The sequence below is a fragment of the Acinonyx jubatus genome, chromosome C2 (genome assembly GCF_027475565.1).
Source record: "Acinonyx jubatus isolate Ajub_Pintada_27869175 chromosome C2, VMU_Ajub_asm_v1.0, whole genome shotgun sequence".
NCBI classification, from domain to species: domain Eukaryota; kingdom Metazoa; phylum Chordata; class Mammalia; order Carnivora; family Felidae; genus Acinonyx; species Acinonyx jubatus.
Window position 1 is genome coordinate 147,329,820 of NC_069384.1, and position 26,995 is coordinate 147,356,814.

The 26,995-nt window shown below is 41.3% G+C and overlaps 1 protein-coding gene across 15 annotated transcripts in view; it reads left to right on the forward strand.

Moving 5' to 3' along the window:
* Positions 1–26,995, forward strand: part of ULK4 (unc-51 like kinase 4) — a 571,462-nt gene that overhangs the window by 262,675 nt on the left and 281,792 nt on the right. For 13 of the 15 annotated variants that reach the window (XM_053221605.1, XM_053221617.1, XM_053221609.1 and 10 more), the window contains one exon: positions 5,373–5,421. The exons of 1 other annotated variant lie outside the window; for it this stretch is intronic. In XM_053221605.1, the coding sequence (XP_053077580.1) occupies positions 5,373–5,421 (49 nt within the window). Of the gene's footprint in view, positions 1–5,372; positions 5,422–5,841; positions 12,117–26,995 lie in introns of those variants that run through there. One more of the 15 variants, XM_053221619.1, reaches the window with a different exon arrangement.

Consider the following 26,995-nt stretch of genomic DNA (forward strand, 5'->3'; position numbering starts at 1 on the left):
CTCCCCCTTTCCATGTAGGTACGCTTCAGTTGAATTGGCCAGTTCTTTCAAGGCTCATAAACACCTCTTTTCACCAGTCTGCGCTCGCTGGGTTTTCCCCAGGTCCATTCTCTTGTCACCTGTGTATACATCCATGATAGAAGTTGATTCTCTTTGTGTCTCTAAGCCATTTGACTCTGAGTTTGAAGGCACAGATTTTGAGCGTATAAGATTAGCCCATGGCACATGCTCAATGGTGTTAGTCATAATTGAGTACTGAGATAGTTTTCAGGGAAAAAAAATAAGTAAGGTCTGTATCACAACATGGATTGTTAAAATGCAGGGACAGTAGATGGAGAAACCCTCCGGGGGCGGGGGGGGGGGGGTATGGATAGTGTTCCCCATGGATAGGGCCAACCATGGAGATGGAGAGTCTTGACTTCTGGTCCTTGCTTCGTGTGTATTGTCTCTACCCATGTGGGTAGGTAAAAACTGCAAGCCAGAGAGCGAACCTGACAGTGCAGGTCCACAGACCGACCCTGGTGTCTCCCAGACCCATCGAATCACTGTCGGGGCTGCTTGCTTTGTTTTGCAACATGAGCCAGAACAGACAGAGATCCTTTCCTTCCCCTCCTTCTGGCTCCTCTTTTCTCTGAATACGTAGAAGTATGGTGGGGTAGGTCGGGGGACTTCAGGTACTTTTAATTCTTGTTCCTGGTTCGTCCGTACATAGTCTCTATGTTTTAAAGGAAAGTTGAAAAATGTTAACAAAGGTTTTGCGGCAACGTGGATGGAACTGGAAAGGACTATGCTGAGTGAAATAAGTCAGAGAAGGACAGACATATGTTTTCACTCATAAGTGGATCTTGAGAAACTTAGCAGAAGACCATGGAGAAGGGAAGGGGAAAAATAGTTACAAACAGAGAGGGAGGGAGGCAAACCATAAGAGACTCTTAAATACAGAGAACAATCTGAGGGTGGATGGGGGCTAGAGGAGTGGGGGAAGGTGGGTGGTAGGCATTGAGGAGGGCACTTGCTGGGATGAGCACTGGGTGTTGTATGGAAGCGATGAACCACGGGAATCTACCCCCAAAACCAAGAGCACACTTCATACACTGTATGTTAGCCAATTTGACTATGAATTATATTTTTTAAAAATGAAACTCAGCCCAACTCACTTCTGTAGCTCTCTGAACAGAAGCAGAGGCATCTCCCTATTTCTACTTTTCCTACCTAAATTGCATCTAGTCATTTATATCTAACCATTGCTAATTTATTTTATATTTAGCCTGAACTGTCAAGCATCAGTAAATAAAACTTTTGAGAAGTTTCCCAATACCAAGGGCAACCAACACTTACTTTAGGTACAGGAGGGAGTTAGAATGTCAAACAATGTATCCTAAAGGTTTTCATAAGTGTATTCAAAATTTGCTGATTCAAACAGCACCCTCTTGGTTAATAATGTAAACAGATATACAAAATCCCGGTGAATCTACTGAGTCAAAATTTTGTAAGGAAAACTCTTTAAGCACATACCACCTATTATTAAATTGTACTGTTAAGGGGAAGAAACAGAACAAAGAAGGCCTGTCCCTGCCAAAAAAAAAAAAAAACAAAACAAAAAACCCAAAAAACTGTTTCCAGTGGTCCAGTGAACTACTTTTGGGGAGGGCAGTTTATTTCAGTTTTCATCTGGAATTACTTAGAATCAGTGTGCTTAAGAGGGCTAACATAAAGAAAGAAAAGTATGCTGTGATGTAGTTAATATCTTCATAGTGCTTTGAAGATTAGGGATAATTTCAAAAAGATCTCTTTTTGTTTGCTTTTGGTTTTAAAAAAAATCCAGATAAATCTTTTTATTTCCTGTCCTTCAGGTTGTCCATAGACCATAGAAATTTTATTATTTTAGAATGTAGGGATACAACAGGCTCACGCAGTAAAATGATACTGGTGATTTAAAATGTTAAAAAATTTTTTTTTTTAATGTTTACTTTTGAGAGAGAGAAAGACACAGATGCAAGTGGGGGAGGGACAGAGAGAGAGGGAGACACAGTATCCAAAGCAGCCTCCAGCTCTGAACTGTCAGCACAGAGCCCCATGAGGGGCCCGAACTCGGGAACCATGAGATCATGGCCTGAGCCGAAGTCGGACGCTTCACCGACTGAGACCCTCCCTACAGGTGCCCCGCTACTCGTGATTTAAAATCATGGTGACTGACCACTGAACAGATCCCCCAACTGAGAGAGACTTTTGCAGAAGTCTATTATGATGACTTAAGATTGGCTGCCTGAATAATTCCCGGGTTTTCAGCCACATCAGCTTTCTTGGGAGGTAAGCCTCATCCTCCCTGGTCTACAGAGGCCTGAGCGCTGGGGCTGCTCTCCAGAGTACAAATTAAAGGAAGAAAGCTCTGAGTAGTTTGCTTCGTTACTTGGAGCATACCGAGGGTTTGATCATTTGAGACCCAAGCCACCAATTGGGCCTATGGTGGTATGAGAGGAGGTGGTTAAAATGAAGAGACAGATTTTTAAAAATCAAAGTGTAAGAGCATATTGAAGGCAAGTGAATATTGTCTCCAAAGTTGTCTAAAATCTGTGGATCTCAGATGCTTACCTACGACCCACATAAGAGAAATGCATTTTGCATCACCATCCAGTATACACGCCTGTAGACCTGTAACCGAAACAAAAATGTCATCGAACGACACCCTATGTGACAGCTTTGGGTAGTCTCTATGTTATTATGTTTGATCAAGAAAATGCTAGTCAATAGCCAGTGAACTCCTCTTATTGCCCACTTACTGACCACTGCCCACAGTCTGGAAAAAACACTGCCTTAGATCTTCGCAAACATTTGCAGCCCTCCTTGCTCCGGACTGGCTAAGTTGTTTTTGGGAATTTACACTTGTGGTTTAGTTCATGAGTCATGGAAAATGTCATAGAAATGCTGTGTTTTTAAAAAACTAAAAGTGCTTTTATTTAGCTTGAGCTCCCTTTTTGTTTACCAGACGTGGCTCCGAATTATGTCAGTCCAATCCGAGAACAATTGTTATGGTTGGTGGTATTCAGAAAAATGTGAGGCCTGGCGTGCCAGAACAGATAGTGAGTTGAAGGGGGCTGGAGTAGTTGTCCCGGCCAGCCTGCTCATTGTGCAAAAGCCCAGAGAAGGACTAGTTGTAATCCATAAGAATGGGTTATGGTAGTTTCTGTAGGCACATCCTAGTAGTGGCATATATTTAAAAATACTGTCAGGAGGGGCACCTGGGTGGCTCAGTTGGTTAAGCGTGTCTGACTTCAGCCCAGGTCATCATGATCTCATGGTTGTCAGTTCGAGCCCCATATCAGGCTCTGTGCTGACAGTCAGCTTTGGATTCTGTGTCTTCCTCTCTCTCTGCCCCTCCTCCCCCTCAAAAATAAATAAGCATTAAAAAAAAAAAAAATACCGCCAGGAGGGTGCTGGTACTGTGAGCAGATGTTCCTGGATCTGAATGTTGGGGGAGAGGGTAGAAGCAGCAGCTGTCACCTATAGGTTCCATTGGAGAAGAAGTGGGGCCCGTGTCCCCGGGACTTTGTGGGTTTGGGTGCCAGGGCAGCTCCAAGAAATATGCTTAGCTGTTTCAGCCTGGGCCTAATAAGAGTATAGATCGTAAACATTTAGAAAAAAATTTTTTAATGTTTATTTATTTTTGAGAGAGACAGAGCATGAGCAGGGGAGGGACAGAGAGAGAGGGAGACACAGAATCTGAAGCAGGCTCCAGGCTCTGAGCCATTAGCTCAGAGCCCGACGTGGGGCTTGAACCCACGAACCATGAGATCATGACCTGAGCCGAAGTCCGACGCTTAACCGACTGAACCGCCCAGGCGCCCCCCCCCCTTTTTTTAATTTTTTAAATTTTTTATTTTATTATTATTATTATTATTATTTTTTAAAGATCATAAACATTTTTAAAGCACAGTTTAGGAAGAGGGATGGTCACCATCTCAGGAGCTGAGGAAGTAGAATGGGAATGTGCCGGCCCGAGGCTGTGTGTGGTCTCGAGTCCGTGCATTTCCCGTCCTGCCCAGGCATTAGGTGGGGAGCTTTGGCCTCACATCTGAGCCTTCAGTTGCCCAGGAAAGTGAGAGACTGTACATGAGTTTGATATCTGTAGTCAAAATCTTATCCCCTAGTATATTGGAACTGCAAAAGTAATCGCATTTACTTCTGCTAGACACTGGGGGCTTTCTAAGTGCTCCAGTCTTTGGGACTTCTTTCTGTATCTCACTTTCTCATAACACATATTTATAAACACCCCGACACTTTTTTTTTGGCGTGTCTCATAGGCTTCTCTTTTATCAGTGTGTTATCATAGACAAACAAGCTCGAGGGAGGCCAGATGATAAATTCCCTTTCTATCTACCGGGCAATTTCTGTGAAACAGACAAACTGCACATGCCCACAATGAAGGCAGCATGCTCGTCTTCAGTGCTGTGGTTTATCATCCAAAGTAAATGCTAATAAAATGAAGGCATCGGATTTATTTTTAAAACTGAATGAGGAGGGATCAACAGATTATAGCTTATGGGCCAAATATGGCACATACCTGTTTTTGTAAATAAAATTTTATTGGAACACAACCATGCCTATTCATTTATGTATTATTTATGATGACTCGTACATTATAGTGACCGAGTTAAGTGGTTGCTGTAGAGACTGTGTGGCCGACCAAAGCCTACAATCTTTGCCATCTGACCCTTTACAGAGAAGCGTTTACTGCCATAGACCAAAGGAATATTTAGAGACTGAAGTGTTGTTTTAATAAGAACTGTTACTTTTGAATTGAGGCTATTTTCTCTTAAATCGCATGAAAAAAATCTTTTGTTACAATAGATAATACTTAACTAGTTTTGATGAGGGAAAGGTCCCAAAGTCTTGATTAGGGTCTACTTTTTATTTTTTAAGTAAAAGATTAAAAATCATTATACATTAATTCATTAGTGCTGAGAAGATAGCTAATGAGGCATATATGAAAGATTACAGTGTGGCACACTTATAATTTAACTGTGCGGTGAGGGCTGCTTACATTATTTCGGCTAGCACTGCCTATTTTCATAGCCTTAATGAGAGTTGTGAATTTTAATTAATTCTTACATTTATAAATGTCAATCTATTTGAGATTTTACTTGCTACAGACCAGTAAGGCTAAGCTAATAGTCACTTGCAAAGAAGCCCCATATTTCTTGTATTTAATAGGGGTAGTTCAGTGTATTAAAAATGAATATAATCATCTGTTTTTCGGGCACAGAACTTAAGCAATGAAAGCGGGGGCTGTGGTAATCTTTATCAGGGCAGCAGTTTAAATACGAGTTATCTAATGTGTGCTTATCTTTTTATTTTTATTTTTTTTTTAACAGACTTGTGGAAGAGAGCAAACTGATCCCACTCATTTTTGAAGTAATTCTGGTAAGAAGGGAAACGTGTACCTGAAATTCAAGTGAAATTTTAAGAATGTTAAGGTTTCGACCATGTTGTGTGGTTGGGTTCTAACCCTGACTCTGTCCAGAAGGATTCTTTGCCCTTCATTGTCTCACTTCACCTTATCAGGCCTCAGTTTCCTTGCCTGAGCTCCTGTCCAGCTCTGAAATTGTATAGGGACACTGTTTAACCACCTGCACTCGTGTCACAAGTCCTTCATCTGAGGTTGGTTTGCGGAGGAAGGGCAGAGGGATGACCACTACGCTTCAGTATGAATTTTCTGATGCTCGCTGTGAATCCCTCTGACGTTGTAGTCATGAGTCAGATCAGCAGTTTTGGGCCTATGGGTAGAAAGTTATGTTCTTCAGGATGTAGAACAGCTCCAAACACCTTTTTTTCTCTTCACAGAATGCTACTCAACTGAAAACCATCTGTTAAAGAAAACATTTCACCTATGGTTCCTATGTGTAGAGAATAAAATGGGATTGCAGAGTTGACTTCCCATTTCTGATAAATCCCTATTTATTACCAAAGGCAGGTTTGAGAAGTAGGCTGGAAATCCGTACATCAACACAGTGCCCTTAGTGCTCTGTTCTCTTGTACCTAGTGGGTTATCCCCCTTTACCAAAAACTTGCCCTACAAAGCTGACTGACAGCAGAAGGGACAAAGGAGGAGACACGTCCCCAGCCAGACTGGCCTAACCTCCCTTGGTCTTTAATGGAGCAGTAGCCGTGATAGTCTGCTAACTGTACCCATGGAAATTAGCTTTCTTTAATCCAAAACTGTTAGCCTATAGGTTGTTTGTGTGTTGATAATGGCTAAATGGTGAAAACATTACTTTTCTTAGCTACAGATGAACCTTTTCCTTTCAGGAGAGTGGGTTGGGTTTGCTGAGTCATGTGATTGGATGGGGACAAGGGGCGAGAGTGGGTGGTATTTCCAAAGTGCGCTCAGGTGACGATGAGATGACGCAGAGCCGCCGTGCGAGGGGGATGTGCAAAGTGAGAGGCTGGAGTGAATCGCTTTGAATAGTAAGGAGATTTTATAAGCAGTGTCAGGAGAAAAAAATGGAGAAAAATGGGAGGAAGAAACATGGAGACGGAGAGCCGTCTAATGGGGACGTTAAGCTTCGCCAAGTGGCCGGTGTGTGTCTCCACCTTCAGCAGGGTACATACGTGACTTGCTGATTTGTTGCAGCATCGGATTTGTTTTGGAGGGCGGCGGGTGCCGTCAGCTGCCCGGTTTGAGTTGGGTTGGGTATGGGCAAGAGCCAAAGCTGTCCAAACCCAGCCGTATCGGGCTTGTGTTTGAAGAGACTGGTGTCGAAGACCTATGGAGAGCGCTCTAGAGCTACCGTGGGCCTTAAGTGGGGATGTGTCTCATCCCCTTGCTGTGGTAGGAGTCTTTCTGACCTGTGTAGGTCAGTGCAGCTCCTTTTGTGACTGATGAAAAGTTCTCATCCTATCCAGTCCCCTCAAGGTCTAAACTCCACACATAGGAAATTCCTTCTGGAAGGTTACCAAAGTTCCTCTGGGCTTGATTAATCTTTGTATAATGAGCACCTAGCAAGGCTTCATATCTTACCATGGTAGATGTTTAATTGATTAATGCCATGGTTTAGACCTTTGTCATGTCGTAGAGAGTGGGTAGAGGTGACCTCCACTCTCCAGGTGAGGATCTCAGCCAGTTCTGAGTCCTGAGCCCTGAGCCCTGATCTCCCAGGCATGTCTGGGATGATACTTTCCCCTAACCGGAATAGCTCCATACTCAGGTTTCTTGGAGGATCATATTTTAAAAAGAGGTCCTGTTGTTAAAAAGAAAAAAAAACAAAAAAAACCCCCCCAACATTTGGGAACCACTGCTTTTGGGGACAGGACTTTGATGTCTGTGAAGAACCTTATTAAATCCCTTTTCTTTTTTTTGTCTTTCTTGAGTTGCATGATCTCAGGTTTTCCCCTCTATATAATTACATTTTTTAATCTGTGAGATGTCCTCATAGCAGTTATCCTGTGAACAGTTGTCTTGTCCTTTCTAAACTTTTATCACCGAGCAAGACATGACATAGCATTTTAGTGATTCTATGATGCATTTTTTTAATAACAGATTTTAGCATTTAACAGATTTAACATTTCTGAAACTGGGATGTACTTTCCAAATCAGTGGCATTTTGCGATTGCTTTCAGCCAGGAGACCTGGTTGTCATTGCCTTAACTAATTCATCTCATTTTTCTTTTTCTTTTTCTAAGTGCCCAAGAGTGATGCATTATAAAAATATATGTCCGAATATGTCTAAAAGGGCTCTTTCAATAAAAATAAAAGGAACTTTGTAAGTAATGAGAAACCATGTCATAGTTTAATTGGCAACATTTTTCTTTCTTAGTGCTTGATAAAATGATGGGTGCATCTTGGAACTGAGGGATTCCTGGTTTCACAGAAACACAGTATATTCTTGCATTAAGTTTGGGTCTAATCCCCCCGGCCAGTGTGGTGTCCTGCATACGCGTAGCAGCTTCTCGGCAACAGTTTGATCAGAAGAGACACCGTGGAAGATGGTGCAGGGTCCTGTGTGTTGGATACTCCTTGTGTCTTCTAGCCCCCCACCCCCATTACAATAGAAAAGGCTGGTGCCACCCCCATTACAGTAGAAAAGGCTGGTGGTCCACAGTGACCTCTTGATGACTTTTTTTCTCTACTCTCAGCTCATAACTGTTTTCCATCTTCTGTTTGATGTCCTTACAATCTGATACAGGCTTTGTAACTTCCTTCTTTTCTCGAGTTCCTCATACAGTGTGTTCTTACTAGCCATGTGTCCTCTCCTAGATGTTTCTCATTAAGAAAGCAAATGTTTGTCTTATGGGCAGGAATTGCAGGCAGCTTCTGTGTCTTTCCTGTAGGCCTAGAGGGGAGTGAAGATGAAGGGAGCAGCGTTGTGAATTTGATGTCCTATCTGTGTCAAATAGCCATGTACAGATCGTACACAGATAGAACAAAGAGCTTTAAGTATGGGCCACGCTGGTGAAGATATAGTGCAAAGCTGTAGTAATCAAAACGGTATGGCACTGTCACAAAAACGATCTTTGGAACAGAATAGAGAGCTCAGGAATAAATCCGTGCTTTGATGGTCAATCTGTGACAGAAGGGGGAAGAACATACAATAGGGAAAATTAGTCTCTTCAGCAAATGGTGCTGGGAAAACTGGCCAGCTACGTGTGAAAGTATGAAAGTCTACTTCTTTCTTAGACCATACGCAAAAGTAAACTCAAAATAGATTAAAAACCTAAGTGTGAGGCCTGAAACCACAAAACTCTTAGAAGAGGACAGAGGCAACAATTTCTTTGACATCAGCCGTAGCAACGTTTTTCTAGAACTGTCTTCTCAGGCAAGCAAAACAACAGAAAAAATAAACTACTGGGGCTACACCAGAATAAAAATCTTCTGCACGGCAAAGGAAACAATAAACAAACCAGAAAGACAACCTACTGAATGGGAGAAGATACTTGCAAATGATTATTATCTGATAAGGGGTTAACACTCAAAATGTATAAAGAACTCACAGAACTCAACACCAAAAAAACCCCAGTCTGATTAAAAAAATACCTGTTGGGATGAGCACTGGATGTTGTATGGAAACCAATTTGACAATCAATTTCATATTAAAAAAAATAATAAAAAAATAGGCAGAGAACCTAAAGACCTTTCTCCAAAGAAGACACACAGATGGCCAATAGACACATGAAAAGATGCTCAATATCATTAATCATCAGGGAAATGCAAATCAAAACCACCATGAGATGTCCCCTCACACCTGTCAGAACAGCTAGACTGAAAAGAAATAACAATTGTTGGCAAGGATGTGGAGAAAAAGGAAACCTTTGTGCACTGTTGGTGGGAATGCAAACTGGGGCAGCCACTGTAGAAGACAGTATAGAGAGTCCTCAAAAAATTAACAGTAGAAATACCATACGATCCAGGAATACCATATGACCCTGCTAATTGGTATTTCCCCAAGGAAAAAGAAGACACTTTGAAAGCATACATGCACCCGTGTTAATTGCAGCATTATTTACAGTAGCCAAACTATGGAAGCAACCCAAGTGTCAGTTGATAGATGAATGGATAATGAAGATGTGGGGAGTAAACACACACACACACACACACACACACACACACAGGAATATTACTCAACCCTATAAAGTATGAGGTCTTGCCATTCGCAACAACATGGATGAACATAGACAATATTATGCTAAGTGAAATAAGTCAGAGAAAGACAAATATATGATTTCACTGCTTTGTGGAATCTAAAAAACCACATAAATGAATAAACAAAAAGCAGAATCAGACCTATAAATACAGAGAACAAACTGATGGTTGCCAGGGGTGTGGGGGATGGGCAGAATGGGTGAAGGAGAGTGGGAGGTATAGGCTTCCGGTTATGGAATGAATAAGTCATGGGAATAAAAAGCACAGATAGTGTAAAGAATATCGTCAGTGGTATTGTAATAGTGTCATATGGTGAACAGCATAGGATAACGTAGAGACTTAGTCACATCACCATGTTGTGCACCTGAAACTAATGTAACATTGTCAATTATAGTAAATAGAAAAATTGGTTAAGCACATAACCATTTGAAAGTAGTCTTCATTATTTTGAAGGAAAAAAAAAAAGCCATTTCCAGTTGTAACTGTCTCCTCAGGAGGCACAGTGCTCCCTCCTGTCTGGATAGCTAAACATCTGGGCCCTCTGGATTCATAATGCAGGAAGAGCGATGTGCGAGCACATAATTGGACAGGAGCAGTGCAGGAGCTTTGTATGGGGAGCGAGAGAATGCTCTGGATCCCAGGGGAGGATCTTCTGTTCATTGCAGGGAGACGAGTCTCACAGAAGTAGTAACCTTTGAATGTGGCCTTGAGAGGGAGTTGCCATGAGGAGAAGGTGAGTACTTGGATGCACCTGGACCAGAGACCATGGAGAAGTGTAGGCAGGGAGTCTGGAATGGGAGCCAGATCCTGCAGGCTTTATACTGTGGTGGTTTCATATTTGCTTGGCTTTGCACATAATTTATGCTTTTCAAAATCAGATAGTATCCTCTAGTTAAACAACAACAACAAAAAAAGATCTTTTAGAGCCTCTAGCTGCAGGGACTGTGTGCACTGAGAAGGTAGACTGCTCAGATAGAGGTTGGGCCTTGGAGAGAATCAGGCTTAGGGTTATGGGATAATACTGGAAACTTGGAGACTGGTTGAGGGCTGGAATCTCCATCAGCAAGGCTTTTGAAAGTGGGGAAGGAGACATAAGACACAAAGGTCGGTTTCAGAGGTTTGATCTAAGGAGTTCCAACACCACATTCAGGGCAGAGAGCAGGGCAGAATGGTTTTAATCCTGGGGTCCAGCTGCAAGTTTCCCAGCTCTGGACAGGCCAAGTGGTGGGGAAAGCCAGATAGCGATTGCTTACAACAAAGGAGCTGTCACAGCAGCTGGTCACTGCTTCCCTGGCGGGGCCCACCTGGGTGGGGGGCCTGCCTTTTCCTTGGCCTTGGGAGGCAGCTGTGTTGAGTAGGGGCTGGAGACTCAGGCAGGCAGCGTTGGATTAAGCTAAATGGCTTCCTATTCAGCCTTCAGCCTAGCATGCTAAGGCAGTCTGGATCTGTGTAACAAATGTGGGTTCTTAAGAATGTGAACCATCAGAAGGACCCAGTGGCTTGGATCCGAGTGCCGCCTTGCTGGCTGAGCGGGATGGAAGGCGTTCTTCTTTCCCCTTTTGCCCTTTTCCAAAGAGTAGAAGTTGCTTTTAAATGTGTCTTAAGTATGAATTTGAATGAATCAGCCTGTGGATTTTGCTGTAACTCTAATCTCACCTCACTTTATTTCAGTGGTTTATGTTTTGGCCTACTTCAGTAAATCATTTTGATACCAAGTAATATAGGCAAACTGTATTTTATTGGGAAAAAAATCTTTATTCATAGCAGATTTTCCAATATGTGCCAAAATATCGCTGTCATGATGTTTTATGTGTCTGTTCCAAAACAAACAATTAAAGAGCAATTTCAGTGGCAAATGTTAACAATAAAAATGGGATTAGCAATACGCTAGTTTGACAATTATATTGTTTTAGCAATCTTGAGGATAGCAGCTGAAGCAAGCTCGAGTAAATCTTTCAAGTCAACGGTATCTTTAGGAAAGAGTCTCTTTATGGACCCTTGGAGCCGCAAGGATTTAATCATGAAGACACCAGTGTAGTATAGACTGGCAACCACATTACTTTTAAGAAATGTTTTCAGTCCTGTGCATCCATCAGGCTTTTAAAATTACTTGGCTCTTTTCTACTTGCGACCCACCTGATGTGAATTGGTTCTTTCAGCGTATGTTAAAATGACAGGTTCCTTATGAGGTTAGGACTCTGCACACTTGTGTCCAATATGCTGTTAATATGATTCTGCTGTGCACATGGGCATGAATTTCTAAAGTAGAAAACAAGATTTGATTAAAATTTCAAAATACTTGACTTAGGAAGATACTTTCAAAGTTACACAAAGAGTGCTTACTGGATGTAGGAGATAAATCTGTTGCTTCAAACTTGCATGGGTCCCTGTTCAGGGTTTCTATAGACTGCAGAATGGAACTCTAAAACCAGCTGTTGTATACGTGATGACTTCACACACTACTCATGCACTGTCATAAAAGTACGTACTTGGTTGTGTTTTGTGTGTGTGTGTGTGTGTGTGTGTGTGTGTGTGAAGGGGAGGAAATGGATATGCACGGATCTGTTCTTGGTAGCTTGTGTCATCAATTTGTATTTGCAAAATAGCCCTCTAGGGCAAGGGTGTAATCTCTCGACCCTAGATTGAATGAAGAGAAGTTGTCCGTATACCAACTGAACACTCTCATCAGATCAGTATCCTGATAGCCGGTTAGCCAGAATAAATGGGTGGAAGCTAAGGAAAATAAACTTATATCAGCAAACTTGGCTTGAAGCGTCACTGGTGTCTGCATAAGTAGCCCAACTGGTTTGAAAGAAGATGGACTTTATTAAGATAAATACCACATATTGTGTCCACTGGAAAAAAAATGCTAAAATAGAGCTTAGGATATCTTTGGCCAATCCTAGGGCACACATTGGGAGTGTGTTCCATATGGCTTCTCCAGAGCCAGTGGAATCCTGAGTTTTATTATCATCCTCATGTCTAGTTAGTTCTGCTCCAGATCCTGGGCCCCACTTTGAGGAAATAGTATTCCTTCTTCCTTCTCTCTAAGGAAACAGTGTAGTTAAAGAGCACAGAAGTAGACAAGTGATCTGTACTTCCCAGGAGTGTAGCTTTTTGCATTTTTTGGTTTTTACTCTTGGTTGGTTGTGGAATTAGACTTGTAAAGAAATGAGTGGAAACCTCAGTAAAAATGAGCAGCAGACAAGTGAAGGGAGTCCGGTACAGTGGGATGAGGGAGAAGCAGAGAAACCAAACCACCAGATTAAATTTTAAAGAAGCGAAAAGATAGTATTATACTGAAGAGACAGTTTTCTTGTCTGGATGTCTGTGAATCTTGGGTGTTTATGGGAGTCTCTGCCTTCACTCATCTCAGTGCCTGTGTGTTGATTACATTTCCCCCAGAGACCTGCACTTCTCACAGGGGAGCTAGTAGCCACATAGGGCCTGCTGAGCCCTGAAACGTAGCTAGTTTGACTAGAAATGTGCTCTAAGTGTCAAATATCAGATTAAAAAAAAAGTGTTAAGTAGCTGATTAATTTTCTAATATTATATGTTAAAATACTATTTTGGATATATTGGGCTAAGTGAAATATTATTAGTTTCATGTATCTCTTTTTATTTGTTTATGGCAGCTTCCAGAGCATTTAAAACGTGTGGTTTGCATTCTGTTTCTGTCGGTTAGTACCGTGGTAGGTGATTTCCTAAGTCTCATATCCTCAGTTACATTGTGAGTTTCACTTAGGGAAGAAACCTTGCTGGGTACAACCTCGTTTGCTCCCAGCACGTTGCCCTCCCGCTTTTTGCCTTTCAGTATGTGTTGATTCATTCATGAACACATGAGAGAGGTGAGGCAGGGCTGTTACACTTAGATCCATCCATCCTAGACTGTGGTCACCAGCCGATCTTTCTCCCCTTGGTGATGGGTGGGAAGATGAAATAGAAAGACGGGCTAGTGTTCTCCAAGGTGGTATACTTGCAAAAGGTAGTTTGGCCATGGCTGGTGACACCATTTGATTTTACTTCTGACTCTGGACTGTCCGGAGATGCCCAGTCATTGGCCACCTTTGGGTTCAGCTTTGTGTTAAAAAATAAAATGCCTACTGTGGTCGTCAGGCATTGCCTAGTCCCCTGACTCCAAAACTCTTGTGTTTAGGCCCCTTGGGTAGATGGGAACGGAGTAGAATAATTTGTGGTAAATGTAAAGAATTCCTGGAGGGCCTAGTGTAAAATCAGTGATCGCCCATTCTCAGGATGTAACTAACCTCTGAATGTTACTTCTGCATAAACTTCTCCAGTAATGTAGGATTCAATAGTTTCTTTGTGATCAAAACGGTTGAGAATACCCACTTTTAAAGAAAGTGGAAATGTCAGCAGAAAGTTACTAGTTTCGGTTAAAGCCACAAACATCTATTAGCATTTGCTTTTGATGCTCTTGGCGTTTGTTTTCTTGGATGAGCAAGAAAAAGCAGAATTTATGCGCTTACCCAGAGCTGCAAAGGATTTTCAAACTAAGCCAGGAAATCTGACGGACTAAAGCAGTTTACAGATTTATGGGAAAAGGAGAGCTTTTTAAATAGCACTAGCAAGTGAAATTGCATTTTGGATTTATTAGAGGTACCAAATTGGAGAAAGACTGTGATGAGAAGCCAGTGAGGGCAAATTATTACATAGGATTTTTAGGTTTATTTTTTTCTGGTAACAAAATCAGCACCTACTTGTAAAGCATCCAAACAGCACAGCAGTATCTAACGTAGAATGTGAAGATCTTTCATAATATCATACCGCACAGCTTAAATCATATTTCTGTGTTATTTCTACACATGTGTTATATCTCTTTCTTTAAAAAAGTTTATTTATTTTGGGGTGCCTGGGTGGCTCAGGCAGTTGAGCGTCCGACTTGTGCTCAGGTCATGATCTTGCGGTTTGTGGGTTCAAGCCCCGTGTCCAGCTCTGTGCTGACTGCTCAGAGTCTGGAGCCTGTTTCGCATTCTGTGTCTCCTTCTCTCTCTGCCCCTCCCCAGCTTGCACTCTGTCTCTCTCAAAAATAAGTACACATATTTTTGAGAGCGAGAGAGGGAGACAGAGAATCTGCACTGTCAACGTGGAGCCTGGCAGCACACGGGCTCAAACCCACGAACTGTGAGGTGATGACCTGAGCCAAAATCAAGAGTCGGATGCTTAGCTGATTAAGCCACCCAGTCGCCTCTCTCTCTTTGTTTTTTTAATAAAAAACGGAACAAACTAAATATTTTATTTTGTATCTGCCTTAGTGTATAATGTCCATGCCAGCACAGTGTGTGTGTGTGTGTGTGTGTGTGTGTATTTGTGTGTGTGTGTCCGCATGCACATGGGTACTATTTATTCTATTTCATGGTCATATAATATTTCATTGTAGTGGCATAATTTATCTAGCCAGTCCCCACTGACGGACACTTACAATTTTTCCCTTCCCTTTTTTGCTAACATGAACAACACTGAACAAAATAGCTTTGCACATCTGTGAGTTTTTGTAAGTTCTTAAAAGTTGAACTGTTATGCCAACGTATATGTATCTTTTGTGTTTTAATATTCCTCTCAAAAATGTTAAAAATTTTTTTTTAATGTTTATCTATCTTTGAGAGAGAGAGAGAGAGGGAGAGAGAGAGAGAGACAGAGGGAGATAGAGCGTGAGCAGGGGGGAGGAGCAGAGAGGGAGACACAGAATCTGAAGCAGGATCCAAGGCTCCAAGCTGTCAGCACAGAACCCGACATGGGGCTTGACCCCACGAGCTGTGAGATCATGACCTGAGCCGAAGTCGGCACTCAACCGACTGAGCCACCCAGGCGCCCCTCAGAAATGTTAATATAAAATTTTTTACACACTACCACCTGTGCCACACTCACACTGAGTATTCTCAGTTGTTTATGTTTTGACCTGTTTGCTTTTAAGTATATATGTGCCTTCAGTGTTTTACAGCATGCTTGGGCAAGGACTTCCCTCAACAAGTTTATATAATGTCAATCTGCATTTTATTCTGTACAGTTGTAGTGTCACAATTTACATTTTAAATCTTTGCTCTGAAATAACTTTGTTGTAAGGAATGGGTACAAATCCAGCTTTTCTCTTCCCTACTCCCCTTTCTCCATCACTGAGTTGTTGTTCCGACGGTGCTTGTTGATGTAGTTCGTCATTATGGTGACTTGAAATATTACATTCATCATTCATTCACTGGATCTCCACATACTGTCTGTTGTCTGTATTGGCATATAATAAGCTGTATATATTTAACATAGGCAATTTGGTGAGGTTTTGCATATGTCTGTTCAGTCAAGGTAATGAACGTATCCATTGTCCCCTAAAAGTTCCTGCTCCTGTGTGTAATCCATCCCTCGATAGCCCCAGGCAACTATTAATTTGCTTTCAATCACTGTAGATTCGTTTTCACATGATAGTTTGCATATGGAATTTTATGTAAATGAGTAATAAGATATGGACTTTTTTTTTTTTATGGACTCCTGGCTTCTTCCACTCAGCGGATGTATTTTGAGCTCATAGTAGGTGCTGTTGTCTGTATCGGTAGTTCATTTGTTTTTATTGCCAGAACTGTCCATTGCATGGATACACTACGGTTTACTTATCTGTTCATCTGTCGATGGTCGTTTGGGCTGTTTCCACTTTGGGGCTGTTACGCATAACGCTGTGAACCTTTGTGTATAAGCTTTTGTGTGGACCTACTTTACTTTTCACTAAATGCCTAGGAATGGAATGGGTGGCATGTCGAATAAGTGTATGTTTAACCTTTTAAGAAACTGCAAAACTATCTTGGAACGTGGCTCTATTATTTTAGATCCCCATTAACTGTGGATGAGAGTTTCAGTTATTCCACAATTTCATTAACACTTGGTATGATTAATCTTTTTCGTTTTAGACATTCTAGTGGATTTATAGTAGCACATCAGTGTGGCTTCATTTGTATTTCCCTAATTACTACTATTGTTGGGCCCATATGCCATCTGTGTATGTCTATGTATCTTTTATATATAGAAGGTATCTATATAAATCTCCTGCCCATTTTTTATTGTTTGTTTTCTTGTTATTGAGTTGTAAGAGTTCTTTTTTATGTCTCCCTACCAGTACTTTGTCAGATGTATATTCTGAATATTTTTATGGCAGTGTGTGGTTTGTTTTTTTATTTCCGTAGTAGCGTTCTGAATACTAAGGTTTCTGAAGTCTGAAAGTTTTCAATTTTGATAAAGTCCAAATATATGGTTTTTTTTTTTAATTTTTTTTTTCAACGTTTATTTATTTTTGGGACAGAGAGAGACAGAGCATGAACGAGGGAGGGTCAGAGAGAGAGGGAGACACAGAATCGGAAACAGGCTCCAGGCTCCGAGCCATCAGCCCAGAGCCTGACGCGGGGCTCGAACTCACGGACCGCAAGATCGTGACCTGGCTGAAGTCGGACGCTTAACCGACTGCGCCACCCAGGCGCCCCTAAATATATGTTTTTTAATACTAGATACTTTTTGTATCCTACTTAAGAAATACTTGCCAAAACCAAGTTCACAAAATTTGCTCCTGTGTTTTCTTTTAGAGGCATAATAGTTTTAGTTCTTACACTGAGATCTGAAATATATTTGAGTATATGGTGTGAAGGGAGAGTTGGGGTTTATTTTCTTTCTTGAGGGTATTCAATCGTTCTAGCACTGTTCCCTGAAAAAATTATCCTGTCTGTGTTGAATTACTTTGACACCTTTGGTCAAAAATTAATTGATCGTTTATGTGTGAGTTTATTTCTGGACTCTGTCTTCTGCTCTGTTGTTTTACATGTGTAGGTCCTCTGCGTTTTCATATAGGTTTTAGTATACGCTTGTCAATTTCTCTTCCAGAATGTCTGTTGGAATATTTATGGGGATTTTGTGGACTCTGTTCATGATTTGGGGGTGAAATGACATCTGAATAACACTGTGTCTTTTGATCCATTAGCTTGGTATATCTCCATTTATTTGGATATTCTTTGATACCTTGTCAGCATTGTTTTGTAGTTTTCATTGCATAGGAAGGGTGTATACACAACTTTCTCCATTTACGTATTTAATATTATTGATGCTGTTGTAAGTGGCATTCTTTTAACTTTGGTTTCTGATTGTTCATTGCTAGCATATAAAAATACAATTGATTTCTGTGTACCAAACTTGTATCCTGCAACCTAGCCAAACTTACTTTTTATTTCTAATAGCTTTATAATAGAATCTTTAGAAATTTTCTACATAGATGATCATAACCTCTGTAAATAAAACTATTACTTTTTCTTTTACCATCTGCATGCCTTTTGTTTTCCTTCCCTTTTTGCACCAGCTCAGACCTCCAGTGCAGTGCTGTATAGAGTGGTGAAGGCGGACATGCTAGACTCTTTCCAGATCCTAGAGAGAAAGGATCGTCTCTGATATGGGCTGTACATTTTTGTAGAGTCCTTTAGCAGGCTGAGAAGTTTCCTTTCATTCCTAGTATGCCAAGATGTCACTGTGATGGATTTTTTTCCCCCATGTCTATTGAAATGATCATATAGTTTTATTGTAAACTTATTGATTGCTTGCTGCTTGGAGCTAAACCGCACGTGAGTATGCTCCATTATTTCTTTTATATAATGTTGGATTTGATTTAGTGAAAATTTTAAGAATTTTTGTGATTATGTCCATGGAGGATACTGATCTGAAATTTTCTTGTAATCATTTTCTGATTTTTGTATCAGAAATGTTGGGCCCAAGGAATGAAGTGGAACATGTTCTCTTCAGTTTTTTTGGAATAGATTTTATTTTATTTTATTTTATTTTTTTAGAACTGGTGCTATACTCTCCTTAAATGTTTTGTAAAAATCACCAGTGAAACCATTTGGGCCTAGAGTTATCTTTGTGGCATGGGTATAAAGTATCAATTTGTTTTCACTAATGGACATAGCGTTATTCAGTTTATTTCTTTTTGATATCTTTCAAGAGATTTGTAGATTTCATTTAAGTTGTCACATTTTTTAGCATGAAGTTGTTTATGATATTCTCTTTTTTAGTGTCTAAAACTCTATGGCAATGCCTCCTTACCATTTCTGATATTGCTTATTTGAATAGCAATGAGAAATTTAATTCTTTTATTTTATTATTATTATTTTTAACTTTTAAAATTTATTTTTGAGAGACAGAGACAGACCATGAGCAGAGGAGGGGCAGAGAGAGAGGGAGACACAGAATCCAAAGCAGACTCCAGGCTCTGAGCCGATGTGGGGCTCGAACTCATGAACCATGAGATCATGACCTGAACCAAAGTCAGACGCTTAACTGACTGAGCCACCCAGGCGCCCCTGAATTCTTTTTTTAATGTTTTTTGTTTGTTTTGTTTTTGAGAGAGAGTGTGCATGAATGAGTGGAGGAGAGACAGAGAAAGAGGGACAGAGAATCCCAAGCAAGCTCCATGCTGTCAGCACAGAGCCAGATGTGGGGCTCTGTCTTATGAACCATGAGATTATGACCTGAGCCAAAATTCAGAATCAGGTGCTTAACCAACTGAGCCACCCAGGTGCTTCAATTATTATTATTATTTTTTTGTTAAGTTGATTGATTTATTTTGAGAGAGAATGTGAGCGCAAGGGAGGGGCAGAGAGAGAAGAAGAGAATCCCAAGCGGTCTCTGTGCTGTCAGTGTGCAGCCCAGTGCAGGGCTGAATCCCATGACCCGCCAACACCATGACCTGAGCTGAAATCAAGAGTTGGACACCCAACCAACTGAGCCACCCAGGCGCCCCTCTTTTTTTTCTTAATTCACTTGACTGAAGTTTTAATTACTTTGCTTGCTCAAAGAACTAGCTTTCAGTTTTATTGATTTTTTTCTTTTATCTTTTTTTCTATTTCATTAATTTCTGCTTTTATATCCTCCTATTTCTTTTGGGTTTTATTTTTTTGCTCTTAACGCTAATTTTTAAAGGTAGAGGCTGAGGTCAATGATTTGTGACTGTCCCTTCCTTCCTTCCTTTTCCTTCCTTCCTTCCTTCCTTTTCCTTCCTTCCTTCCTTTTCCTTCCTTCCTTCCTTCCTTCCTTCCTTCCTTCCTTCCTTCCTTCCTTCCTTCCTTCCTTCCTTCCTTTTCCTTCCTTCCTTCCTTCCTTCCTTCCTTCCTTCCTTCCTTCCTTCCTTCCTTTTCCTTCCTTCCTTCCTTTTTCTTCCTTCCTTCCTTTTTCTTCCTTCCTTCCTTTTTCTTCCTTCCTTCCTTCCTTCCTTCCTTCCTTCCTTCCTTCCTTCCTTCCTTCCTTCCTTCCTTCCTTCCTTCCTTCCTTCCTTCCTTCCTTCCTTCCTTCCTTCCGAAAGAGCTAGAGAGAGCAAGGGATGGACAGGGGGAGAGGGAGAGAGAGAAAATATTAAGCAGGCTCAATGGACAGTGTGGAGCCTGACATGGGGCTCAGTTTCACGAGCATGAGATCATGACCCAAGCTGAAATCAAGTGTTGTTGCTTAACTGACTGAGCCACCCAGGCACCCCTCTGTTTTTCTAATATAATCATTTGGTACTATAAATTTCCTTCTAAGCACTGCCATAGTTCCATTCCACAAATTTTGATATGTTTTGTTTCCATTTTCATTTAGTTTTATGTAATTTCTAATTTCCTTTGTGATTTCTTCTTTGATTCATGGGTTATTTAGAAGTGTCTTATATAGCTTGCCAGTATTTTAGGCCTACTAAATATATTCTTTATTGATTTCAATTTAATTAGATTGTAGTTAGAGAACATACATTGCATGCTATATAATTTCTTCACACTTGTTTTATGACCCAGTATATGGTCTATTTTGGTAAATGGTCCTTGAACACTTGTAAAGAATGTGTATTCTGCTTTTGTTGGTTGGAATGTTCTGTGAATGTCAGTTAGGTCAAGTTTGTTGTTAGTGTTGTTCAGTCTTTTATATCTTTACTGGTTTTCTGGATACTTGTCTGTTACTTGTTGAGAGAGAAGTAAGAGTGTGTTGTGGCTTCAATTAGTTGATTTTGGTTATATAAGTTCTGTTTTCTGTTTTGAAGCTCTGTTGTTCTATGTAAAAATTAAATTTAGGATTATATGTTGTCTTGAGGAATGGAACTCTTTATCATTATGAGGTGCCCCTCTTTTTGCCTGGAAACTACTTTTATCCTGAAATCTACTTTGTCTGATGTTACCATTACTACTGTAGCTTTCCATAATTAGTGTTAGTAAAGGATGAATCCTTTTCCTTTGCTTAACTTTTAAGCTGTCTATGCCTCTGCATTCAAAGACATTTTCTTGAAGACAGATGTAGTTGGGGCTTGCCTTTTTATCCAATCCAATAATATTAGTTTTCTATTTGAGGTGTTGAGAACATTTTCATTAAATGTAATTATCATTGTTAGTATATTTAAATCTACGATCTTACTACCAGTTTTCTATTGTTCCTTCTGTTCTTTCTCTCTTCTTTCTGTCTTTTTGAGCCATCTTTTGGATCAGTTGAGTGTTTTCCTTTTTAGCGATTGGTGTAGGGTTTACAGTACGCATCTTTGGGGGCACCTGGGTGGCTCAGTTGGTTGACTGTCCAACTCTTGATCTCAGCTCAAGTCAGGATCTCATGGTTCAGGAGTTCTGCACTGACGGTGCAGAGCCTGCTTGGAATTCTCTCTCTCTCTCCCTCTCCCTCTCCCTCTCCCTCTCCCTCTCCCTCTCCCTCTCCCTCTCCCTCTCCCTCTCCCTCTCCCTCTCCCTCTCCCTCTCCCTCTCCCTCTCCCTCTCCCTCTCCCTCTCCCTCTCCCTCTCCCTCTCCCTCTCCCTCTCCCTCTCCCTCTCCCTCTCCCTCTCCCTCTCCCTCTCCCTCTCCCTCTCCCTCTCCCTCTCCCTCTCCCTCTCCCTCTCCCTCTCCCTCTCCCTCTCCCTCTCCCTCTCCCTCTCCCTCTCCCTCTCCCTCTCCCTCTCCCTCTCCCTCTCCCTCTCCCTCTCCCTCTCCCTCTCCCTCTCCCTCTCCCTCTCCCTCTCCCTCTCCCTCTCCCTCTCCCTCTCCCTCTCCCTCTCCCTCTCCCTCTCCCTCTCCCTCTCCCTCTCCCTCTCCCTCTCCCTCTCCCTCCCTCTCCCTCTCCCTCTCCCTCTCCCTCTCCCTCTCCCTCTCCCTCTCTCTCTCTCTCTCTCTCTCTCCCCCCCCATCTCTGCCCCTACCCCGCTCATGCTGTCTCTCAAAATAAATAAGTGAACTTTAAAAAAAAAAGGAAGTTAAAACAACTTTAAAAAATTGTTTTAAAAAAATACACATCTTTGTGTAACCCACTGTTACCTGTTATAACTGTCATATAAGTTATTACCTTACATAATGGTTACCTGCAAATATACTGCTAGACAAAGTAGCCAAGAGTTGATTGGACACAAAAGATCACAGGTCAAATAGAAAAATTCTCACATCACACAATTCGCTGAATCAGTTAAGCACACACAGTGAGAAGCAAGGATTGAGGTAAATTAACACGTTTTAAGGAGGGTGCAGGCGAGCTGGCATGCACAGGCCCCAAATCCTGGGGGACGGGGTAGTCATCTCTCACCCCTGCCTGCTACATCAGCCCTCCTCAGCGTTGAAACGTGAGGAAGAGGGCCCACCAACAGAAAATGTCTCAGGCCAGCAATACGTATTTGCTGTCTGAGAGAGACACTGAGATGTGCGCAGGTGGCCCTGGCTGCAGCTTTGACCATGTGCTTGCTGAACACCCGTGGCTTTTGTGTGTTTCTTCGGCAAAGAACACGCCGGACCTGAACAGATGTCATCAGTGTGTGGCTTAACTCTGTCTGCATGTTGTACTGAATATTTGGTGCTTCCTGGTCTTATATTTAGTTTAATATGTAGTATATCATGAATGTTCAGGGTCTGGGGTCTCGTGCATGTTTAATGACTTGTGAATCCTTTGGTCCTCTCCTCCATCTCCATTCATGCTCAGCACGCTTCTGTTCTACACGTCCGTGTCATCGACTTCAAGCATCCCTTTTTTTCTTCCTTGTTTCTGCGTCTGAATGAAATACTCTCAAGTGATAGAGAAACGTGCTTTATGTCACCTGATGTCTTATGTGAGGCCCTCACAGCAGCGTTCTTCTCTTCTTAGTGACTTCCCATTCCATCTGTCAAAGGATTGAACTCCTGCAGAACCCTCTGTGGTATGTGGCGATTACCTCCCCGGCCACACGCCTTACTTCTCTTTCCCTTCCTGTGCTTTCACTGTCCTGACCTCTCCATTCACTGAATAGGCTGTGCTTAGGGCTGCTTTTCTCCTACCTCAGGACCTTTGCTTCTCCTAGTCTCTCCCAGAATGTTCTTCTCCCATCTCTTCGCATGGCAGAGTTCATTCCATCCTGCAGATTCCAGAGATACTTGCTTTTCCTCTTGTCTGAAATAGTCTGTGAGAATAAGGGGCGGTAGCTGTGTCTCTAGCTTCACCTACCATCTGACAGGAAGTAGCCTTAGGTGTTGAGTAGCCACACATCACATATCTGTCGGATAGGTGAGGGTAGAGTGCATTATCATTCTCAGTGCAGTGCTGGGCTTAAAATGCAAACGATTTTTTAAGATTTTTGTACAAGTATGTATCAACAAAATTGGTCCGTGGTTCTGTGTCGAGTTCACTACTGTGTTTTTTTTTTTTAACTTTGTATTTTGAAATATTTCTGGTTTCACCAATAATTGCAAAAGTAGGACAGAGAGGTCCTGTGTTCCTCGCGTAGTTTCCCACCATGGTTCTGTCTTCTGTAACTCTAGTACGATATCACGACCAGAAAGTCTACATTGGTAACTGCATAGTTCGCTTGACGTGCATTTGGTGACATTTGTTTTATGGCTCGGGATGGGGCCTGCCTTGGTTTAGGTTCTGTGGACCTTTGAAAGGAATGTGTATTCTCGCATTTCTTGGAGTGGATGAGATCCTGTTGGCTGATGGTGGTGTTGAGTTCTTCCGTATCCTTGCTGGTTTCCTGTCTAGTTATTCTGTCAACTGTGGAGAGATGGGCGTGGAAGTCTTCAGCTATAATTGTGGCTCGCTCACTTCTCCTTGTCTCCCACTTGGTTCTTCGGTGTTTTGCAGCTGTGTTGTTTCATATTCATACAAACCAAGGATGTTCATATCTTGTTGATGATTGGCACGATTATGTAATCGTATCATTATTTATTATTTATTTATGGTTATTTTATTTTTATGTAATGTCTGTGCTCCTTCTGATTTTCTTTCCTCTGTAGTCTGTTTTTTCTAATATCAGTACAGCCATACCTGCTTTCTTTTGATTCATGTTTGCATGACATATCTTTTTCCATCCTCTTGAAGCCGCCTTTATCTCTATATTTTAAATGAGTTACTTGTAGACAGCATATATTTGGGTCCTTTCTCTCCCCACCGCCCCCAATCCACTCTGCAAGTCTGGCTTTTCCGTGATGTATTTGTATGCTATATATTTAATATAATTATTGATACGTTATATTAGTAAGTTTGCCATTTCTAGTTTCCCCCTTTTTTTGTTGTTGATCCTCTGTTTTCTTTTTCCTGCCATTCTGTGGATTACTTGCACATTTTCTTAGAATTCCATTTTGAGTGTATCTCTTTGTTATAGGTTTGTTAGTTGTTATTCTTGGTATCATAATTTATAAACATGCACATAAGTTATAATGATCTAATACTGTTCCATTTTTTGCCAGTTAGAATAAAGCATGGAAACTTTATCTCCCTTCACAGGAAGTTCTTTTGTTTATAAAATTCAGCTCTGAAGCTGTCAGGTCATGTTTTTTTGTTTTTTGTTTTTTGTTTTTTTTCTTTTTCTAAGTTTTTGTTTGCATTCCACTTAGTTAACATATGTAATATTAGTTTGCGGAATACAATGTAGTGATTCATCACCTATATATAACACCCACTGCTCATCACAAGTACCGTTCTTAATACCCATCGCCCATTTAGCCCATCCTCCTGCCCACCTCGCCTCTAGCAACCCTCAGTTTGTTCTCTGTGGTTAAGAGTCTGTTTTATGGTTTGCCTGTCTCTTTTTTTTTTCTATATTCATCTGTTTCGTTTTTTAAATTGAACATAGGAGTGAAGTCATATGGTATTTGTCTTTCTCAGATGGACTTATTTCACTAAGAATTTAGTGAATTTACTATATATACCACAACTTTTTTTTTTTATTGTCAAATTGGTTTCCATACAACACCCAGTGCTCATCCCAACAGGTGCCCTCCTCAGTGCCCATCACCCACTTTCCCCTCCCTCCCACCCCCCATCAACCCTCAGTTGATTCTCAGTTTTTAAGGGTCTCTTATGCTTTGGCTGTCTCCCTCTCTAACTTTTTTTTTTCTTCCCCTCCCCCTTGGTCTTCTGTTAAGTTTCTCAGGATCCACATAAGAGTGAAAACATATGGTATCTGTCTTTCTCGGTATGACTAATTTCACTTAGCATAACACTCTCAAGTTCCATCCACGTTGCTACAAAAGACCATATTTCATTCTTTCTCATTGCCACGTAGTATTCCATTGTGTATATAAACCACAACTTTTTTTTTTTTAGAGACTTTTTTTTTTTTTTTAACGTTTACTTATTTTTGACACAGAGAGACAGAGCATGAACGGGGGAGGGTCAGAGAGAGGGAGACACAGAATCTGAAACAGGCTCCAGGCTCTGAGCTGTCAACACAGAGCCTGATGCGGGGCTTGAACTCACGGACTGCGAGATCATGACCTGAGCCAAAGTCGGCCGCTTAACCGACTGAGCCACCCAGGCGCCCCAAACCACAACTTCTTTATCCATTCATCAGTTGGTGGACATTTAGGCTCTTTCCTTAGTTTGCCTATTGTTGATAATGCTGCTGTAAACATCGGGGTGCATATGCCCCTTCAAAGCTGTATTTTTGTATCCTTTGGGTAAATACCTAGTGGTGTAATTGCTAGCTCAAAGTAGTTCTATTTTTAACTTTTTGAGGACCTTCCATACTGTTTTCCAGAGGGTCCACACCCCTTGGCAATCCCACCAACAGTGTAAGAAGGTTCCTCTTTCTCTACATGCTCGCCAACATCTCTTTCTGGTGTTGTTGATTTTAGCCATTCTGACAGGTGTGAGGTGGTATCTCATTGTAGTTGTGATTTATTTCCCTGATGGTGAGTGTTGTTGAGGATTTTTTCATGTGTATGTTGGCCATCTGGATGTCTTCTTTGGAAAAATGTTCATGTTTTCTGTCCATTTCTTAACTGAATTAGTTTTTCAGTGTTGAGTTTGATAACTTCTTTACAGATTTTGGATACTAACCCTTTAGCAGATACGTCATTTGGAAATGTCTTCTCCTGTTCCAACATTGCCTTTTAGTTTTGTTGATTGTTTCCTCCGCTGTGCAGAAGCTTTTTTTCTTAATGAGGTCCCAATAGTTCATTTTTGCTTTAGTTTCCCTTGTCTCTAGAGATGTATCTAGTAAGAAGTTGCTGTGGCCAATATCAAAGAGGTTGCCGCCTGTGTTCTCCTTTAGGATTTTGATGGTTTCTTGTCTCACATTTAGGTCTTTCATCAATTTTGAATTTATTTTTGTGTATAGTGTTAAGAAAGTGATCCAGTTTCATTCTTCTCTGTGTCACCATTCAGTTTTCCCAACACCGTTTGTTGACGAGACTGTCTTTTTTCCACTGGTTATTCTTTCCTACTTTGTCAAAGATTGGCTGACCATATAGTTGTGGGTGCATTTCTGGGTTTTCTGTTCTGTTCTTTTGATCTATGTGTTTGTTTTTGTTCCAGAACCAGACTGTCTTGATCACTACAGCTTTGTAATATAACTTGACATCCAGAATTGTGATGCATCCGGCTTTCCTTTTCTTCTTCAGGATTGCTTTGGCTTTTTGGGGTCTTTTGTAGTTCCATGTCAATTTCAAGATTGTTTGTTCTAGCTCTGTAAAAACTTCTGGTTGTATTTCATAGGGGTTGCATTAAATGTGTAGATTGCTTTAGGTAGTACAGACATTTTAACAATATTTGCTCTTCTTCATGAGCATGGGATGTTTTTCCATGTCTTTTTTAAAGTTATTTTTGGGAGAGCGCAAGCAGGGGAGGGTCAGAGAGGGGGACAGAAGATCTGAAGCAGGCTGTGCGCTGACAAGCTGACAGCAGCGAGCCCAGTGTGGGGCTCAGACTCACAAACCGTGAGATCATGACCTGAGCTGAAGTCAGGTCAACCGACTGAGCCACCCAGGTGCCCTGGAATGTTTTTCCAGTTCTTTGTGTCATCTTCAGCTGCTTTCATAAGTGTTCTGTAGTTTTTAGAATACAGTTCTTTTACCTCTTTGGTTAGGTTTATTCTAGATATCTTATGGTTTTTGGTGCAATTGTAAATGGGATGGATTCCT